This window comes from Acinonyx jubatus, chromosome D2 (assembly GCF_027475565.1).
Source record: "Acinonyx jubatus isolate Ajub_Pintada_27869175 chromosome D2, VMU_Ajub_asm_v1.0, whole genome shotgun sequence".
Classification (NCBI taxonomy): domain Eukaryota; kingdom Metazoa; phylum Chordata; class Mammalia; order Carnivora; family Felidae; genus Acinonyx; species Acinonyx jubatus.
Genome location: NC_069393.1, coordinates 44,711,540 through 44,733,491, shown reverse-complemented (window position 1 = coordinate 44,733,491; position 21,952 = coordinate 44,711,540). Strand labels below are relative to the sequence as shown.

Sequence of the window (21,952 nt, the reverse complement as noted above, 5' to 3'; positions counted from 1 at the left end):
TATTCCACTCTAATGTAGATGGAGCATAACATCCCATCCCTTAAGTGTGTGTTGTATATAGTGATTTTCTTCTAAAGAGTACAGTATGGAAAGAGGGATAAAAAGAGGACCTTTGTAGTAAAGAAACATGATATACAGCTGCAACAGGTGAACAAGGTCAACATCAGTCATGTTGATAGTAGGTCCCCTTGATATGTTGTGATGAATATGGCACTTTACCTCTGTGATCTTCCCCAAAACTGATAACCCTAAGCTAATTATGAGAAAAACATCAGACAAATTCCAATAGAGGGGCATCCTAGAATATATCTGATCATTACTCCTCAAACTGCCAAAATCATCAAACACATGGAAAGTCTGAGAAAGCATCCCAGCCAAGAGGAGCCTAAGGAGACATGAGAACTAAAGATCATATGGATTCCTAGATGGGATCCTGGAACAGTAAAAGGATATGAAGGAAAACTAAGGAACTCTGAATGAACTATGGACTTCAGTTAACATATTAATAATAATGTGTTAATATTGGTTAATTAAATTCTTTTTTTAATGTTTATATTTTTTGAGAGAGAGAGAGACAGAATGTGCATGCACACAGAGTGGGGAGGGGCAGAGAAAGAGGGAGGGACACAATTCGAAGCAGATTCTGTGCTTTCAGCACAGAGCTTGATGTGGGACTCAAACTTGTGAAGCATGAGATCAAGACCTGCGATGAAATCAAGAGTCAGACACTTAACTGACTGAGCCACCCAGGAACCCCCAAATCTAACAAATGTACTAACCTAGTTTAATTGTTAATAATAGGAGAAACTATAGCAGAGGATATATGGGAACTCTCTGTACTACTTACTAATTTTTTTGGTAAACATAGATCTATTCTTTTTTTTTTTTTTCCAACGTTTATTTATTTTTGGGACAGAGAGAGACAGAGCATGAACGGGGGAGGGGCAGAGAGAGAGGGAGACACAGAATCGGAAACAGGCTCCAGGCTCTGAGCCATCAGCCCAGAGCCTGACGCGGGGCTCGAACTCACGGACCGCGAGATCGTGACCTGGCTGAAGTCGGACGCTTAACCGACTGCGCCACCCAGGCGCCCCAACATAGATCTATTCTAAAGTCTGCTTTTTTAAAAAATTGTTCTCTAATTTCTCTTGTGACTTCTTCTTTGATCCATGGGTTATTTAGAAGTATGCTTTTAACTTTCTTAATATTTGAAGATTTTCCAGGTATGTTATTGATTTTTATTTAATCTCATTATGGTCCAAGGGCATAATTTATATTAATTCTTTTTAATTTGTTAAGGTTTGATTTTTGACCTAGAATATGGTCTATCTGGTGAAGGTACCATGTGCACTTGAGAAGAATTTTTACAATGTTGTTGGACAGAGTGTTTTATAAAGGCCAGTTAGATGACGTTGTTGTTTAGTTCTTTTCTGTCCTTGCTGAATTTCTGTGTACATGTTCCATTCATTCCTGAGTGAAGAGTTTTGAAGTCTTCAGTGATAATTGTAAATTTTCTTTCTTTTTTTTTTTAACACTATCAGTTTTTCATGTATTTTGAAGTTCTGTTAGGTGCATACTCATTTAGCATTGTTACGTCTTCTCTGTGATTTGACCTCTTTATCATTAGCAATTATCTCTTTAATTTTTAGAGCAGTTTTAAGTTCACAGCAAATTTGAACAGAAGGCACAGAGATTTCCCATATGCTCACTGCCTTCACATATGCATAAGCTCCTCCACTATCAGTGTTCCTCACCAGAGTGATGTATTTGTGACCGATGAATCTGCACTGACGTAGCAATACCGCTCTGAGTTCATAATTTACATTAGAGTTCACTGGTGGTATTGTATATTCTATGAGTTAGGACAAATGTGTAAAGACATGTTTTCACCATTTTAGTGTCAAACAGAATAGTTACACTGCTCTAAAATTCTCTTTGTTCCCCTTATTCATCCTTCTTCCCCCAAGTAACGACTTTTTTAACCCTGGTAATGTTCTTGGTCTGAAGTCTCCTTTGTTTTTGATATTCTCTGATGTTAATAGAGCCACTCCACCTTCCTTTGATTAGTGTTCCCATGGTACATATTTTTCTATCCTTTTACTTTTAACTTGCCTACATTTTTGTATATAAAGTGGTTTCTTATGGGCATTGTATGATTGGGTCTTGCTTTTTCACCCAGTTTCCTGATTTCTGTTTTTTTAATTGGTGTATTTAGACTGTTTGCATTTATATTACCGTCTTTTAACTCTACCATCTTGCTAATTGCTTTCTATTTATTCTTTCTATTCTTTATCTTTTTTCCTTTTTTTTGCAGATTTCTCTAGGATTATTTTGTAATAACATTTTATTTTCCCAATGGCTTTTTAGTTATACCTCTTTAAAAGTGTTCTCTTGGTTGCCCTGGGATTTATAATATATATACATCTTTAATTTTTCACAGTCTGTTTTTTCTATCTTCAAATAACATTATAACACTTGGCAAAAGGACCTTCCAATAGTGTCTTCCTAATTATTCCCGTGAATCTTTTGTACAATTGTTGTCAAATATTTCTTTTACATAACAATAATTATGAAAAATATGTATTCAGTGCTTTTGTTTTAGATAGCCAGTTACCCTCCAGGAAAGTGAAAATTAAGGAAAAAAAGAATTTTATATTTATCTACTTTCATGGAATTTTTACAACTTTTCATTTGTGTAGAGTCAGTTTCCTGTTCTGTAGTATATTCCTTCTGCCTGAAGATCTTCCTTGAGCATTTCTTACAGTGCAAGTGTGCTGCTAATGAACTCTCAGTATTTGTCTGTAAAAGTGTTTATTTCTCCTTCATTTGTTCTGAAAGACATTTTTGTTGGTTGTAGGATTCCGGGTTGTCTTATAACTTGTATTGTTGATGATGAGCTTTTGTATCTGAGGCTTGGTATCTTTCATTCATTTTGGAGGATCCCCAACCATTGTCACTTCAAATATTTCTTCTGCCCAATTCCACTCCCACTCTCTGTTCTATTTTGGGTTTCTAATTATAGGAATATTAATCTGTGTGATATTGGGCTGTAGTTCTTGGATGCTGTCTACTGTGGCTTCCCTGACTCTTTTTTCTCTTTCAGTTTGAGTAATGCCTATTGACCTATTTTCAAGTTTGCGGATTCTTTTCTAGTCTGTATCAAGCCCATAGATAAGCCCACTGATAGCATTCTTTATTTCTATCATAGAAATTTTCATTTTTAGGATTTCTGATTGATTTTTTATGGTTTCCCTAGCTCTGATGAAATTCTGCATTTGTTTATGCATGTTGTCCACTTTTCCACTGAAGCCTTTAACTTCGATCTTATTTAAAATTCATTGTCTGATAGTTTTAACATTTATGTTCTATCTCTGTCTGGTCCCTTTGATTGCTTTATCTCTTGGCAGTTTTATTTTTTTACTTTACTTGCTTCTTTGTGTACATATAATTTCTTTGTTGAAATCTGGATATCTTGTGTTCTAGAGACTGGGGTAAATAGGAATAGGCATACCTCTTCCTTTTGTAGGCCTTCAGTCTGGTGAGTTAAGTCAGTTTAGTCAGGAATTGAGCAGGGTTTGAGTTTTTATGTTGCTAGGGTTACTCCTAGTGCATCACCAGCTTCAAATTCCTGTATTGCTACCTTGTGCTTAGAATGGAAAATGCCAGAGGGTTTATTTCAATGTCTACCCTCTGCTTTAGGTCTCTGCATTGCACTTGAACCTCAGAGAAGGTTTCTGTCAATGACCTTGTTCATTTCCCAGCAACAGAATGCTCTTGTTTGTAATTATGTTACTTGCTAACCTAATTGGGGGTGGGAGTAGATTCTCTGTTGTCTTTATTGAGTATTAGTTGTAGACAGGTGCAGTGTCCCTGGTTCTTAGGGATGGTGCCTTCTCAGTTACCTGTCTTTTCTTTAGGGGTAGAGGATATGTTATGGTCTGAGCCTAGGATGCTTTCCTCCCCTCCCAATTCCCAAAGTTATTGTGTCTTAACTTGTGTTTTGTGGACAATAGAGTTTGCTGCCCTTTTCCCAACTTCTTCTGCTTCTGATCCTTAGGGAAGATAGGGGAAAGGAACTGGATGGGACATCATACCTTGCCTGTAGAAGCTGCTGCTTCCCTCTCTGCGCTTGTACCAGGAAGGATGATTTCTGGAGTTCCTCACTGTATCTTAAGTTTTTATTCTGAACTTCTGATGATGTCCATACATGCACTATCTTTTGTTTTTTGTCTCTTCTTCCACAAACCATGAGATCATGACCTGAGCCGAGATCAAGAGTGGAACGCTCAAGTGACTGAGCCACTTGGGTGCCCCTGTAATCATGTAGTTTTGATCTTTATTTTCTTAGGTCTGTAAACTTATTTTTTACCTCATTCTTTTTTTTAATTTAATTATTATTTAAGGTTATGATTCAGCATTTGTTGGGTTGAATCCAGAAATCCCTATTTTCTTTCTTTCTTTCTTTCTTTCTTTCTTTCTTTCTTTCTTTCATGTGAAATTTATTGTCAGATTGGTTTCCATACAACACCCAGTGCTCATCCCAACAGGTGCCCTCCTCAATGCCTGTCACCCACTTTCCCCTCCCTCCCAACCCCATAAACCCTCAGTTTATTCTCAGTTTTTAAGAGTCTCTTATGGTTTGGTTCCCTCCCTCTCTAACTTTTTTTTCCTTCCCCTCCTCCATGGTCTTCTGTTAAGTTTCTCAGGATCCACATAAGAGTGAAAACATATGGTATTTGTCTTTCTCTGTAGGACTTATTTCACTTAGCATCACACTCTCCAGTTCCATCCATGTTGCTACAAAAGGCCATATTTCATTCTTTCTCATTGCCACGTAGTATTCCATTATGTGTATAAACCACAATTTCTTTATCCATTCATCAGTTGATGGACATTTAGGCTCTTTTCATAGTTTGGCTATTGTTGTAAGTGCTGCTATAAACATTGGGGTACAAGTGCCCTATGCATCAGCACTCCTGTATCCCTTGGGTAAATTCCTGGCAGTGCTGGGTCATAGGGTAGATCTATTTTTAATTTTTTGAGGAACCTCCACACTGTTTTCCATTATTTTCAAGGCACTTCCCAGGTGATATTGATACAAATGTAGATGTGGCAGGGCACCTGGCTGGCTCCACTGGTTAAGCGTCTGACTTGGGCTCAGGTCATGATCTCACAATTTGTGAGTTTGAGCGCTGCATTGGACCTGTATTGACAGCTCAGAGCCTGGAGCCTACTTCGGATTCTGTGTCTCCCTCTCTCTCTGCCCTTCTCCCAGTTGTGCTCTGTCTCTCTCTCTCAAAAATAAACAAACATTAAAAAATTTTTTAAAAATGTAAATCTGGCCTCTTTTCTGATGCTTTCTCCATCTAAACCTCTGTCCCCCATAGGTGTGACCTCCCCTCTGGCTCTAGGGTAAGACCTGGGGAGGCATCAGAACTGAGATGTAGGGGAGTTTTGCTGGCACCGGTAGGGAACAGCTAGGGAGGAGCTGGAAGGATGCCTTGAATTTTGCACAAAGGTTTTTTTGCACCCTAGTCTGTGCACTTGGGTTGAGGTTGCTGCAAATGTTGTATAGTGGCACCAGTGATCACTCTAGCTGATTCTTCAGCACTCATTTCATCTCTTTTCCATCGAGCTGCAGCAAGGCAGGTTGAGAAATTGCTTTTAACTCAGGGTGTGAACCTGAATGATCTGAGGATATGCCAGTTAGGTTTTGCCAGTTTTGTTTTGCCAGGTATGTTTCAGACACTTGGCCTGCCTGAAATTCAGGTAAAGGTTTGTTGGATGCCTTGGGGAAACTTTGTCCTTGCATTTAAGAAATAGTTTGTATGTGGGGCGCCTGGGTAGCTCAGTCAGTTAAGTGTCCAACTTCTGCTCAGGTCATGATCTGGCAGTTCATGAGTTCGAACCTCTCATCGGGTTCTGGGCTGACAGCTTGCAGCCTGAAGCCTGCTTTGGATTATGTGTCTCCCTCTCTCTCTTCCCCTCTCCTACTTGTGCTCTGTCTCTCTCTCAAAAATAAACATTAAAAATTTTTTTAAAAAAGAAAATAAATAGGTTGTAAGCAAGAAAATACATGGCTCTGATTGCTGTTGACCATCTTTTTGTGACCATGAGGAGAATCTAGCTTTATAATAGCAGCTGATCTCTGGATAACAGACTATAAGTGATGCAAAGAATCTGGGTTGTTAGTAGTATTTTAAAAATTGTGGTAAAATACACAGAACATAAAATTTATCATCTTCACCATCTTTCTGTGTACTGTTCAGTGGTATTAAGTACATTCTTACTGCTGTGCAAGCAACACCACCATCCATCTCTAGAACTTTTTCCTCTTCCTCAACTGTAACTCCGTACCCATTAAGTACTTAACTCTCCATTCTTCCTCCCCCAGCCTCTGACAACCACCATTCTACTTTCTGTACTGTGAATTTGACTACTTGAGGAACCTAATATAAGAGGCCATTCTGTTTTTTGGGGGGCATCTGGGTGGCTCAGTCGGTTAAGTATCGATTGGACTCATGGTTTTGGCTCAGGTCATGATTTCGCAGTTTGTGAGATTGAGCCCCACATCTGGCTCTGTGCTGAGAATGGCTGAGCCTGCTTGGGATTCTCTCTCTCCTTCTCTCTCTGTCCCTCCCCGCTCGTGTCTCTGTCTCTCAAAATAAATAAATAAACATTAAAAAAAGAGGCCATTCTGTTTTTTAAAATCTCACTTTTAAACTCATTTAAAATAATTTATATTCTATTACTTCTTCCTACAGATAATAGATCTACAATATAAGTTATGTTCCATTCAGAATGGATTAAATTTTTTTGCCTACCGTATTGCATTGCTCATTTTTTTTCTTCATCTTGCATTTTATTTCCATCTTGCTCAGTAACATGTATAGTTTTGCATCTCCTTGATTTTTCAGTTTGAGCATGAATGAATTCTTGTTGATTCTCATTCCATTTGATTTGATTAGTTATCTTCCATTATAAACTACACTTTGAGGGCTGGATTTTGCCTAAGCAGATAATGACAAATGTGCAGAAGGGTTAGGGGAAAAGGAACAGAAAACTCACAGGGTGTGGATGAATTGTTGTATAGAAGATATTATAGATTAGCTTACTCAGCTTTGATCACATCCTTCTGCTAACTTGTCTTTCTGTATAGCCCAGGCAGGAAAACTAAAAATTACATTTCCCGGAAATCCTGAAGTTATGTGGGTTTGACCAGTTGTATGCACTTAGCCAAGACTTAAATCTGTGGAGAAGCTCTCAAGTTGCTGGTACGCACCATAACACGCATGGTATTCCTTGTGTCTCATTATGACTGAAATGGTACATCACTAGCACCAACAGTTGTGGTGCTGACTTTCTAATTCCTCCATGGTTGCTATAGTAGTGTCATCCAGGAGCTAGTGGTTCGAGCAGCGGTGTCCAACTTCCTCAGATTCCTCCTTACAGCAAAGCTAGCAGTTTTTGTGGTAGACCATTCTGCAGTGTTATTTTTGGACCATGTTAGGGGGAAGCACCTGTTCTTCAAACCTGTCCAATGATGTCGAACCAAATAGCTAGAAAAGAACTGCCCCTCTGCAAAAATCCCATTGCCATTATTGTAGCTGAAGCCTGACCTGTCCATCTTGATTGGAATTCTTGGACCAGGCCGTAATAAAAAGAAACCAAATTCAAAATGATGTTAACCACAGCAATATATTTTCTCCCATAATGGAAGTGCAGAGGTAGGAAGTGTTCCAAGTTCAATTTGATCAGTTTCTCAGTGATGTCATTAAGAGCATAGGTTCTTTATGTATATATTTTTCATATTTGCTGTATTCAGCTCATTCCTTTTATGTCACAGTAGGGCTGCTTGTAATAATCAGGGTCTTATATGTCTGTATCTATGTCTGGGCAAGGGATGGAGATGAGAGAGAGGCTTGCTTCTCTTCCTTGCCCGCAAGCCCTGAATATACTTCTTGCTTCCCATTGGATCAAGTCATCTACATATTGTGAATTATTCACTGGCAAGGGAGTCATTGTGGAATGATCACTTATGGCTTTAACTAACCATCAGGGTAGAATCAGTGTTGGAGAGTCAACAACAGTGTCCATTACAATCATTCTACCTTTTCTTTCGTTTCCTCTCTCCCTTCTCTCAGCTTTTGTTCTAGCAAGGCTGGGATACATGGGAAGCTCTAAATATTTTTCTGTTGGGCATCAACGATGATCAAAATGGCTTCTACTCTTGCAGAACTTTAGCTCCCCCTCTAGGCTTCCTAGATCTCCTCTCATATTCAGGTTAGAGATATTTGTGAGAAATTTTAGGATTTCTGTGACTATCTCTCCCAACCAACAGTCCCTCACTTCCACCCCTACAAAGAGCTTTTGGTTAAAATAGGGTTCCAAGACAAGAAGAGTTTCACAGGGCTGTGCACATTCTTAGAATTTTTTACTTTTTATCCCCATTCTTTTGTGGAATTGCTTCTTGTATGTGTGTGTATATATATATATATATATATATATATATATATATATATATTTGCTGGTGTTAACTTTATTTTTGTTCATATTATTTGGCTTTGAAAAGAGATTTTGAGAACTGGCTTCACGTGAGCATTTTACTTCAAAATTCTGAAATTTTAAAAATATTCTTTTAATACTGACTTCTGGATTTATTGCATTTTGGTCAGTGGACATGATCTGTAAAATTTCGGCTGTTTGGAATCTAGATTGTCAACATGACATAAAACATCATCATTAAAAAAAACCCTCCATGTGTACTATTGAATAGCATGTATTCTCTTCTATTATTATTGGTTATAAATGTGTAACTATATAATGTATATATATGCATATAATACATAATTACAAGTTATATATTATATATATTTTTTAGTCTTATTAGTGATATCACATAGAGCCTCTCTATCCTTGTGGGGGGTGTATTTGTGTTGTATGTCTGTGTGTACATGAATGTCCTTGATCTATTTTAGAGTGAGAAGTGTGTTAGACTCTCCACATCCTCTCCTCTCAAACTCCAGGGATGTTAAATACTTGGTCTGAGGGAAGACAAAAGTTCTCACTTTTTCCCATCCAAGTCTTGTTTGCACATGCTTGCTGTGCATAATTGTCAATACATATACTCAATCCACATTGTTAAATAGAACACTTCTCAGTCTATAGCATCTTTTATTTATATGGCACTTAACAGTTTTTCCAAGAATAGTGGGTTTTGTGTAATTTCAAAGTACATAATCATGATTTTTCAAACCAAGAATACTTTCTTTCAAAGTAACAGATTTCTTCACTTCTGGAAACACAAATTTCCAGTAATCCATAGGTGGCTGTGCCTTTATTTAAGAAAAAGCAACAACAGAAAGAAAATCTCCCTTCACATACATACAAGTAACTTACAAATGTGAATTTTTCTTTTTCTTAGGTATACAAATTGTTTCTGAAAGGGAGCTAGCTCAGCTGGCTCATGTTCGACCATTAATATTCAGTTTTCATGAGCAATTAACCATCAAGGATTGTTTTAATGTGCTTGAGAAAAAAGTAGCAGAATTTGAAATCCTCCAGGAATTTATGGTAAATATTTTGGTTTTAACAAAAGTCTCTGATTTTCCACATTACTACTAGAGGGTTTTTTCTTTTTTTTTTTTTTTTTCTGTGTTTTTTAAATTGAGTACTTTGTCTTTGTTTTTAAATATTAAGTTTGTTTTTAAAGAAATAGGTGTATATAGTTAAAAAAAGAGGTTAAATAGCATGAAAGGTTATAAAATGGATAAAGTATCTTTTTTTCTCTCTTGACTTCCTAGGCTCCCTTTCCACTATTAACTTTGTCATCCAAATGTCCAGAAAAGCATTAGCATGTACTTTATTCACCATTACCCTTTCCTTCCTTAAAAAAAAATGTGTCACCTGAGAAATAATTTCCAAATATATTATCAGTACATATAGCTCTATCTCCTAAAATCTCATTCTTTTTAAGGGTTGCATAGTATAGTTAGTTGTATAGCTCTAAAGGCTTTCTTTTCTTTACGTAGTCCCCTATCATGCTCATTTAGATTGTTCTAGGCTACTATGAACAGCAGTTACCCCGCTTCATATGCCTGTACATATGTATGAGTATCCTTTTTTTTTAATGAAAGACTCCATCACGAGTATATCTTTCTTTGTTTTTTGTTTGTTTTTTCTTTTAATTTTTTAAATATTTATTTATTTTTGAGATAGAGTAAGAGAGAGAGACAGCACGGGGGAGGGGGCAAAGAGAGAGGGAGACACAGAATCTGAAGCAGGCTCCAGGCTCTGAGCTGTGAGAAAAGAGCTCGACGTGGGGCTTGAACCTACAGATCATGATATCATGACCTGAGCTGAAGTGGGACACCTAACCGGCTGAGCCACCCCTGTATTAGTATTCTTTAGAACAAATTACTAGGAAGACCACCAGTATTTTGTGCTATTTAATTTTTGGATCTTTGCTTATCTCTTACATGACAAATGATTTCTTGTTGATGATCTAATTGACACTTATTTGGGAACAGAGGAATTACTTTCCATATTTTTTTTAAGCCTTTTATATTTATTTTAGTGAACTGTTCCAATTCTTTGCTCAATTAATGTTTATTCTTTTTATTATCAATTGATAGCTTTATATAATGAAGAAATTGTCTCTTTTGTATGTGCTTTATATGGTAACTTTCCTCCCTTGTTGTATGTGCCACACATACATGTGCGTACATGCACATACACATTTAGTAAGAAGAGAGGTATTTTTTAGTGGTCAAATACGGCAATCTTTTGGGACTTCAGGGTTTTCTGTATCCTTTAGATGCCCTTTCACTGTAAGATCATAATTATTTCATGTTTCTTACTAATATCTTTTAAAATGTATAAATTTTTTAAAATGTATAAATCTTTGATCCAACTAGAATTTAATTTTTTATAAGGTATTTGTTAGGGACCCCACGTTATATATCTATCCTCTTGTCCCAAGATCCTCTTGAAACTTCTATTCAGTGATGTAAAAGGCCACTTTTATTATATACTGAAGTGATATATACACTTTAATGTATTCTTGGACTTCTTGCATTGATTTGTTTATTCATATGCTGTTACCAAACTCTATTAATTAGTGTAGCTTCATGGGATCTTTTACTGTTTGTTCAGACTAGTCTTCCCTCATTTACTCTTCTTTTACAAAATTCTTCTAGTTCTTCCTACAGATATTTTTTCCCAAATTAATTTTAGGATTAATTTGCATAAAAATTAAAAGGGTAAAAATCTTACTATCCTACTGCTTAACACCTTCTCTAGCTTCTCATCGGCCATGTCAGTGGTTGCCAGCACTTATTTAAAGACTGATGGTGCCAGGTTGGCTACCGAAGGGTTACTGAAGAGCTTTTGAAAAGTATAGACTCACAGGCTTTATCCACAAATATTCTCATAGACTAGGACTGGATACATCTCTGCTTCTTTTGTATATGAAACGAGGCCTTCCTGGGTAGTTTTCGTTTCCCTCTGGGCTAGATCATGTTCTCTGTTCTCTTGTTCTCATCCTATTCACTATTTCCCCAAGAGGAGATGTATGCCCCCGTGCCTTTATTCCTGTCCTTTTACCTGGAGTGGTACCTGCTCACCTCTGCTCTCCTTGCCTTCCGCACACACACATACTGTCATATGACTAACTTTTGATGACAGTCATCAGTGCTACCATCATACTAGCATCTCTGTACATTGATCTCATAGGTCCCCCTCTGACTGCTCTGATAGCTCCTTAAGGATGGGAAATTTTTCAGGTTCATTTTTGTATTCCAGTATCTAGAAAAGTGCTGAGTATGTATTAAATGTTCAATCAGTGTTTACTGAATTCACACTTGGTAATGAAATTTTTTTGGAAGGGAGAATTCCTTAATTGATACCTGATAATTCCTTCATGGGCCAAGGAGTAAATTGTGAGTCTGCTTGTATTTTTTTTGGTTTATGTTTATATATATATTTTTTGTTGTTATTTTTATTTGTTTGCTTATAAAATAATAGATTTATGGGTAAGTCCAAGAAGGGAATGTTCTGTATTGGCTTTTTTATGAAAAAGGAAAAATATTGAAGTTTAAGGGAAAAAAGCATCTTTAGAGAGATTAGCATTTTCTTATCAAACAACTTGTTGATTGACATCTCAAATTTGAGGTATTTTCTATAGTATTTTTTTAATGTTTATTTGTTTTTGAGAGAGGGAGACAGAGCATGAGTAGAGGAGGGGCAGAGAGAGAGGGAGAGACACAGAATCCAAAACAGGCTCCAGGCTCTGAGCTGTCAGCACAGAGCCCGATGTGGGGCTCAAACTCACGAACCACAAGATCATGACCTGAGCCAAAGTCAGACACTTAACCAACTGAGCCACCCAAGTGCCCCTTTCTGTAGTATTTTTTAATGCGGTTTTGACTTCACTTATCATACAACACATTTAACATTGGGTCATGCCATATAGAGGTTTAAGGATCATGAACACTAAGCAAAGGCAGATTTTTTTTCTTGTTTCTTTTTGTCGTAGTAAATATGTGACTTATATTTCTTACCTTTTAAAGACTTTAGATTTTCAGAACCTACCTGGTGAGTTCAACTCTGGGAATGACCTACGCAACAGAGACAAAAACAGATATCGAGATGTTCTTCCATGTAAGCTAAAAATGGTTTTATTTTCCTGTTTACATTGCGGGAAAGATAAAAAGTGGGTTGTATGGCTTTCAGTATTAGGCATTTGACCTGTGATCATGACAAAGAGCTCTGGTAGCTAGCTAGTGGGTAGCCTGGGCATATTCTTAAATATGCTAGAACATGGTCAAGTTCAAGTCTTCTATTCCAGGTACTTCTTCCAGCAACTAACATAGGGTTATTTACAGAAGTCTTTAAACCTTCTTCTTATGCATATGCTACTTGTCAGGCCATGAACTATATCCAAAATATAAAGTCTAGTAGTCTGAGACACCTCTTACTTTTGGTACCCCAAGCCCTAACCACTTTCCTTGGCCATTTTGTTTAGACACACGGATACAGTGGAGCTATTTATATCCTCTGCCTTGGACAATAAAACTGCCAATCTACCCTGCAATAGGAGTTTGCTCTTTGATTTTCTCTAAGGGCCCTCCACATTGCTTCCCTGTACTGGGTGAAGCTAGTGCCCCTCTCCTTCCCACCCAGTTGCTCACAGGATTTATCTGTCTCAGGCCATCCAAAGAGTAGAAACAAAATACAAGACATTTTTAATTTTAGGCAGGAAATCTCATTCTATGCCTCACATTCCTTTCAAAGTAAAATATTTTTCGTGTTACTTTACCATTTTTCTTCCTCCATCTTGACCTTTCTCCTTCCTCCTGTATCTTATTTACTGTAACCACCCAGTTGTCCACACCAGAAAACTTTGAGTCACGCGCAATATTCAAAAGTGGTCACAAAGCCCTTTTAATTCTACTTCCTTAATACCCCCAGAATCTTCCCCCATGTCTCAGTTCTAACCACTGCTTGGATTGAGCCGATTTCATCTCTCGGCTGGTCTGTCTTCTTCACTGCTTCCATGCCCATCTACTCACAGCAGCTACTGAAATGACTTTCCTAAAACACAAATCCCTTCCAAGCTCTTCTTTGGCTCCCTGTTACTGTCATGGTAAAGCTCTTTAGCATCATGGCATCTATTCCACCTCTGTTGCCACAGCTCTCTGACAGAACCTCTTTTGGTTTCTGGAATTCATTCTCTTTCTTTGTCTCCAGGCCTTTGAACCTGTGGTCCTTGCAAGAACCATCCATCCTCCTTTCTTTTCTGAGGTAATTCCTACTGTTTTTCAGAGCTAGCTCAGCCCGAGCTTCCTTGTGTTCCTCAAAGCTAGGTTTGGTGTTTCTCTAATAGTCTCATACTATCTTGTGACTGACCTCCCCAATTTACCAAATTATATTTTATTTATCTATTTATGCTCCTATTTCTCCCACTAGACTTGAGGTGGTTATCATAGAAATTAGGGTAGAATAGTGACTGCCATAATTAGATAAATACCTTTATGTTTAGTTGGTTCATTCAGATCTAAAATAGCTTTATTATTATAGACTAATGAGTACCTTCCCAGATAGTTAAAATATTAATTCTGCTATCTTCTGTGGGGAGAGTGTGCAGAAGTACATTGATGAATATGCCTGAAATCAGGGTAATGTTTAAGAGATAATACCAATAATTTGGTGCTAGTCTGAGAAGTCAGAGGTTCCAGTTATGTAATTCTTACACCTACATGTGCAGTGAGCCCTCAAGGAACCAAATGCAAACAAGACTTTAAAATGAGGATTACAAGAAGCTTGTTTTAGGATATGGGGTACATTTGACATTTGATCTGGCTTGAACTCTTTACTCTGGGTACAAGAAGAGTGACAACTAAAGAGAAAAAAGATGTGAAGATACAAAAAGTAAAGTTCAGTGATTAGGAAAACAGTATGGCATTTCTTCAAAAAGTTAAAAATAGCACCAGCAATTACACAACTAGGTATTTATTCAAAGGATACAAAACTACTGATTCGAAGGGGCACATGCACCCCCATGTTTATAGCAGCACTATCAACAATAGCCAAAGTATGGAAAGAGTCCAAATATTCATCAACTGATGATTGGATAAGGGGATATGGTACACATATGTAATGGAATATTACTCAGCCATCAAAAAGAATGAAATCTTGCCATTTGCAGTGACATAGATGGAACTAGAATGTACTATGCTAAGCAAAATAAGTCAGTTAAAGACAAATACCATACGATTTCACTCATATGTGGAATTTAAGAAACAAAATAGGTGAATATAGGGGAAGGGAAGGAAAAATAAAATAAAAGCAAAAAGGGAGGCAAACCACAAGAGACTCTTAACTCTAGAGAACAAACCAAGGGTTGCTGGAGGGAAGCTGGGTTGGGGGGATGGGTTAAATGGGTGATGGGCATTAAGGCATGCACTTGTTGTGATGTGTACTAGGTGTTGTTGTATGTAAGTGATGAATCACTAAATTTTACTCCTGAAATAAAAAAAACAAAACAAAACAAAAGTTCAATGGCTAAAACTAAGGAAAATCATGTAAAACCCTTTGATTTTCTCTTAGAAGAAAATCAGTTGTTATTCAGTCAACTTTTGTTTTAAAGCCCACTGATTTATCTGCCTTATACTACAGTGTAATTTAATCTCAAATAAGCCTCCTTAAGTAACAATCATAGAAAGTTTTTTTTTTCCTTTTAGAGAGAGAACATGCATGTGCATGTGAACGGGGGACAGAGAGGCAGAGGGACAGAGAGAGAGAATCTCAAGCAGGCTCCATGTTCAGTGTGGAGCCCAATGTAGGGGTCAACCCCAGGACCCTGGGATCATGATCTGAGCCAAAATCAAGAGTTGGGCACTCAGTCGACTGAGCCACCCAGGTTCCTCAAAGGTTTCTTTGATTTCTTCACCACACATTTTTTGAAGTAATAGAGAAGGTTCAAAAAGAATCACATCAAGAAAGCCAGGAAAATAATTCATTTATTCCTCTCTTCAAATGCTGGGAAGACTAATTGGGAGATTCACATATCTTGGCACACTGCAAGTATATGCAAGCCTCACTTTGCATGGCTCCAGTATGCACAAATTTCAGTTAGTGTGTTTAGTGAAGAACACCATTCCCCCAACAACACAATTCAAATTTCAGTGATCACAATATATTAACTATGAGTAATTGCATAAAGTACAAACTTCACTTCTAGCTCTTCAGTCTGCAGATTACTATGTAAATAACAGATGTGCACATGATCAGTGACTAACCATGTCATTTTTTTTTTGCTTCTTTTAAAATACTACTGCAGTTGGTCACTGTGTACCTGTTACTCAGCTCATGCACAGATAGCAAAGCGCATAGTTTTTTTGCCTCCTTATTTTTTAGTGATAAGCCCACGTTACCTTTTATAAAAATGGGTTATCAAAAGTTGCTTGGTCAACAAAGATGAATTGAAGCAAAGAAAGGAAAAGTAGTAACACTGGGATGAAATCCTAATAGAACAAGAATAGAGTTAAGAAGAAATAGTGCCTTGGAAAAGGTTATAGAACAATCATAATTTGTCCTGTTGATTATTAAGATCTTTTGCAAAGTTTCAGCTTGTGCAGTCATATTTATGGCCCTATACTACTATGCAAAGCAGGAATGGGCCTTATTATGTACCCAGGGATTTTTAGGTATAAAGTAAATATCTTGCATTTGTATAGCATTTTATAATTTGCAAAGCATTTTAAAATGCATAATCTTATATAATCTTTATGAAATCCTCCTGAAGTAGACCATTGGATATCATAATTTCTACTTCACAGAAGAGGGAATAGCTCTGAGGTTAAAAGGTGTTTTGAAGGCTAATAAAAGAGTGGGGCCATACCACATGTCATGGCCTAATACTTTTTCTGTTTCTTGTCTTTGGGTCAGGATCTACTCAGAACTAACTAATAATGATAGTGACTTAGATTTCTATTAGTTTTCCACTTTACAGAGCACGTTTTCATATATGTCATGGAGTGCTGTCTACAGTTATGCAAGGAAGGCAGAGCAGACGATATCTGAATTTTAGGATGCAAGCAATGAGGAAAGGGTAATTTCAACAAATGGTTCTGGACAGTTGCATTTTCATATATTTAAAAATGAACTATACCCTTATCTCACACCTTACATAAAAATTAACTCAAAATAGATCATAGGCCTAATATGAATTAAAACCATAAAACTTCTGAAGAATACTTGGGAAAAATTTAGTGTTCTTGGGTTTGGCAGAGTTTTTCTTAATAGGACACAAAAACCCCAAATTGCAAAAGAAAAAAACAAATTAGACTTCTTTGATTTAAAACAAATATTGCTTTTCAATGTACTGTTATGAAAATGAAAAGGCAAACAACGGACTGGGAGAAAACACATTCAAAACATTTGTCTGACAGAGGGCTTTTGTTTAGAATGTGTAAAGAAATTGGGGCTCCTTGGTGGCTCTGTTCGGTTAAGTGTCTGACTTTGGTTCAGGTCATGATCTCTTTTGTCCGTGAGTTCGAGCCCTGCATTGGGCTCTTTGTTGACAGTTCAGAGCCTGGAGCCTGCTTTGGATCTGTGTCTCCCTCTCTTTCTGACCTTCCCCTGCTTGCTCTCGCTCTCGCTCTCACGTGCTCTTTTGCTCTCAAAATAAATAAGCATTAAAAAATGTTTTTAATTAAAAAAAGAAGAATATGTAAAGAATTTCTGTGGCTTGATAGGAGGACAAATAACCCAACAATAAGTGAGCAAAATATTTAAGTGGCTGCTTGAAAGAAGATGTATGGATGACAAATATGTGAAAAGATGTTTATATCATTAATCAGTAAGAAAATGCAAATTAAAACTATAATAAGATACATTTTACATGAGATACACTTTACATCCGCTACAATGGAAGTGAGTTTAACAGTTTCTTATAAAGTTAAGCATGCTATTGCTGGGTCATAGGGTAGATCTATTTTTAATTTTTTGAGGAACCTCCTCACTGTTTTCCAGAGTGTTACTTCATTGTCCTCCAGCTTCCAGTGTTTCAGGTAATAAATACGATGGTATCGTGACCTTATTCTAAATTTTTTAATGTTTATTTATTTTTGAGAGAGAGAGAGAGAGAGAGAGAGAGAGAGAGAGAGAGAGAACAAGTGGGGGAGGGGCAGAGAAAGATGAAGACACAGAATCTGAAGCAGGCTCCAGGTTCTGAGCCATCAGCATAGAGCCCATTATGGGGCTCGAACCCACGAACCGTGAGATCATGACCTGAGACAAAGTCAGACGCTTAACTGACTGAGTCACCCAGGCGACCTGGCCTTATTCTGTAAGAAACATATTCTTTCATTCATAAACCTTATGGCATTTTAATTGTTTCCTGGAATTCAGAAATGTTACCATGTATGTTTCATTTCATTGGTCTTATGTAGAATTCATAGAACCTTTTAATCTGAAGACTCAGTCTTCCTTTAGCTCTAGGAGAGTTTCTTCAGTTGTTTAGTAATTGGTCTTCCTCTCTCTAATCTGTTTTTCTTTTTCTGGAGCTCCTATGATTTGTAGGGTTGGTCTCTTGGATCTTTTTTCTAAGGCTTTCATCTTTTTCCTAATTACCTCTTTACTTTTGCCTCTTGGTAGTTTTGCATATACTTCCTCCCCACCACCCCCAACCTAGTTTTAGTTCTTGCTTTCTTTCATTTGGTCTTCTAGGGAACTTATTTAAGTTTCAAGAAAACCTTCCTCCTTCCAATCATCTATTAAAATTTTTAGCTTGTGTGCTGCTTAATCTTATATGTCAACTTGGCTAGGCCACACTACCCAGATATTTGTCCAAACATGAGTCTAGATGTTGTTGTAAAAGTATTTTTAGACGTAATTAAGACTTAGATCACTGGGCTTTAAGAAATTCAGATCATCCTCTCTAATATGGATGAGCTTCATCCAATCAGTTGAAGGCCTTAAGAAAAAATGATTGAAGTTCCCCAAGGAAGAAGCCATTTTGCCTCCAGATTGCCTCTGGACTCAAGACTGTAACATCAGCTGTTCTTCGGATCTCCAGCCTGACAGCCTGCCCTGCAAATTTCAGACTGGCTGCATAGTTGTGTGAGCCGGTTCCTTAAAATAAATCTGTCTACTGTATATATATATATATATATATATATATATATATATATATATATATGGCCTATCAATTCTGTTTTTCTGGAGAACACTGACTAATATAAATTTTGGTACCAAGAATGATTCTAGAGGAACAGAATCTTAAGGATGAGTTTTATGAATTGGTTTCCTACTCTGATAAAATTTAAAGGCACTAATGACTCTATTTCTAGTAGTAAAGAGAACAGTGATAATCCATGGTGTAATAATGGTAACAGAGATAAATAAAATCTCACCATTGGCTTTTCCTTTATAAATGCTTATAAGAAGCAAGGTCTGGATGACTGTGTATTTTATACCTTAGAACATTTTTGTCAACTAACAAATATAATGAGATTGGCTGGTTGTTTCTAATTGTGCTATGCCAAGTAGGGGAAAAAAAGGATGATCTCAGGGATTTGAATTTCCAGCTCAAGCATCACATAAATGACCTAAAAGTGTTCATGTTTTCCCTGAAAGAAACCCTTATCTCCTGTAGCCATGGAGCTCAGAATGTTGAAAATCAAACCCAGGGTCTCATCCTATGAATGGCTGACTTACTTTGCAATTTGAATTCCATACTTTGCAGGGTGTTTGCTATTAAAATGAGGGCATAGAATTTAAGAAAGAATGGGATTCTGAAAAACTGAGAACATATGGCAAAGTCCTGGTAAAGATAGGCACATCAAACCCCTAAATGCAGAAGAGTCTTGTTTGCCAGTACTACTGACGCTGGCACTAATCTGACACTAATTCCAGGAGACCAAAAGTGTCACCCTGGCCCACCAGGAAGAGGGGTACTTATGGAGGTCAGATAAGCAACGGAGTTTTAGCTTGGGTCCATTTCCTAGTGGGTTCGGTGTGTTCTGAACCACTGTGGTTATTTCTGAAGTTCTGGAATGCATACTTGGAACAGTCATACTCAGCAACTGGCAGAATCCCTACCTGTGGAGTGAGGCCAGTTATGGTGGAAAAGGCCAAATGGAAGCCTGTAGATCTGCTTCTGTCTAGGAAGATAGTAAACTAAAAGCGATGCTGCATTCTTGAGAGAGCACAGAGAGATTAGTGCCACCATTAAGAATTTAAAAGGTGCAGGGGTGGTGATTCCCACCACATCCCCATTCATCTTACTTATTTGACCTGTGCACAAGTGGATCTTGGGGAATGACAGTGGATTATTATAAGCTTAAGCAGGTGGTGACTGTAACTGCAACCATTGTACCAGGTGTGATTTGATTGCTTTAGAAAATTATTACATCCCCTGGTACCTAGTGTATACCTGTTGATCTGGAAAGTGCTTTTTCCCCATATCTGTTAGTAAAGACCACCAGGAGCAGTTTGCTTTCAGCTGACATGGCCAGCAATACACATCCAATGCCCTATCTCAGGAATAGATCAGTTCTCCAGCCCTATGTCATAGTTCCCAAGGATTTTGATTACCTTTCCCTTACTTAAGACATTATACTGGTCCATTATATTGATGACATTATGCTGATTGAATCTAGGGAATAAGAAGTAGCAATTAACTACTCCAGACTTACCAGTAAGACATTTGTGTGTCACAGGGTGGAAAATGAATCTAACAAAAATTCGACCTCTTTGAAATTTCTAGAGGTCCAGTGGTGTGGGGAATATAAAAATATTCCCTTCTAAGGAGAAGGGTAATATGTTGCATCTGGCCTCTCCTATAGCCCAAAGAGGTAGAATGCCTCATGAACCTCTTTGGACTTTGGAGACAGTATATTCCTCATTTCAGTGTGCTACGCTGGCTCCTTCACTAATACGGGTTTTGAGTGGAGCCCAGGACAAGTGCAAGTTCTACAAGTCCAGGCTGCTGTACAAGTGGCTCAGTTGATCCAGTAGATGCAATGTCAGTGGAAACTAGGGGTACTGTTTTGAGCCTTTGGCGGGCCCCTATGGCTGATCAGAGCCCAGGCCATGGGCTTTTAGAAAAGCCCTGCCAATCTCTGTGTATACTGTTTTAAGGAACAGTTTTGCCTGCTATGAGGTATTAGTAGAGACTGGACACTTAACTATAGGCCATCAAACCAGAAAGTAGAGCGTGCAAAGCAGCACTCCATCATCAAATGGAAGTTGTAGATACAAGGTTGGGTTTGAGCCAGCCTTGAAGGCACAAGTAAGTTAGATGAAGGGACCAAACTGTCCATGGTCTTCTTTCCTTTACCTCCTCTCTTCCAGCCTGCATCTGTGACCTCATGAGGAGTTCCCTATGATTAGTTGACTGAGGAAGAGAAAATTGGGATGTTCTTTACAGATGGTTCTGCACCATATGCAGGTACCACCTAGAAGTAGACAGCAGCAACACTACGGACTTTTTGGAGGGCACATCCCTGAAGGACAGTGGTGAAGGGAAATCCTCTCCGTTGGTAGAACTTTGGGCAGTATACTTGGTTGTCCATTTTGCTTGGAAGGAGCAATGGCCAGAGGTGCAAATCTGTACCAGTTCAGGCGCTGTGGCCCATGGCTTAGCTGGATGGTCAGGGACTTGGAAGGAACATGATTGGATAGTTGGTTACAAGGAGTTCTTGAGGAAGAGGTATGTGGCTAGACCTCTTGGGATGGGCAAAAATAATGAAGATATTTGTGTTGTATGTGAATGTTCACTGAAGGGTGACTTAAGGAGAGGATTTAATAATCAGGTGGATAGAATGACTCATTCTGTGCATACCAGTCACTTTCCCGGTCACCCGTGCATTACCCAGTAGATTCATGAACAAAGTGGATGTTCTGGCAAGAATAGAAGTTATGAGTAGGCTCAGCAACATTAACTTCTAGTCACCAAGGTCAACCTTGCTGTGGCCTGTGCTGAGTGCCCAATCTGTCAGCTGTAGAGATCAACAGTGAGGCCCCAATATGGCACTCTTTCCCAGGGTGTTCAGCCAGATACCTGACAGCACGTTGATTACATTGAACTACTTCTATCACAGAAGGAACAGTGCTTTTTTCAGTGCCTTTTTTTGTTTGTTTTTTTACAGAATAGATATTGTGTATGGATTTGCCTTCTTTGCATGCAGTACTTCTACCAAATCTACCCTCCAGAGACCCACAGAATGCTTTAGCTAACGTCATGATAGTCCACACAGCATTGCCTCTGACCAAGGAGCTCATCTTGAGGCAAATGATTTGTGGCAGTGGACTCGTGCTCATGGAATTCACTGGTCTTAACATACTTCTCATCCTCCTACAGCGGCTGGGTTGATAGAACAGTGACATGGCTTTTTGAAGACTCAGTTACAGTGCCAGCTAGGTGGCGGTAACTTAAAGGGCTGGG

The 21,952-nt window shown here is 38.1% G+C and overlaps 1 protein-coding gene across 19 annotated transcripts in view; it reads left to right on the top strand.

The window, feature by feature from the left end:
• PTPN20 (protein tyrosine phosphatase non-receptor type 20) overlaps window positions 1-21,952 on the top strand; it is a 113,462-nt gene that overhangs the window by 71,421 nt on the left and 20,089 nt on the right. For 13 of the 19 annotated variants that reach the window (XR_008292066.1, XR_008292065.1, XM_053207134.1 and 10 more), the window contains 2 exons: window positions 9,425-9,573; window positions 12,570-12,660. The exons of 2 other annotated variants lie outside the window; for them this stretch is intronic. Coding sequence is in view for 15 of the 17 variants with exons in the window: in XM_053207134.1 (XP_053063109.1) it covers window positions 9,425-9,573; window positions 12,570-12,660 (240 nt within the window). In the remaining 2 variants the exon portion in view is untranslated. The remainder of the gene's footprint in view (window positions 1-9,424; window positions 9,574-12,569; window positions 12,661-21,952) is intronic. 4 more of the 19 variants (XM_053207139.1, XM_027062504.2, XM_027062505.2 and 1 more) reach the window with 1 other exon arrangement.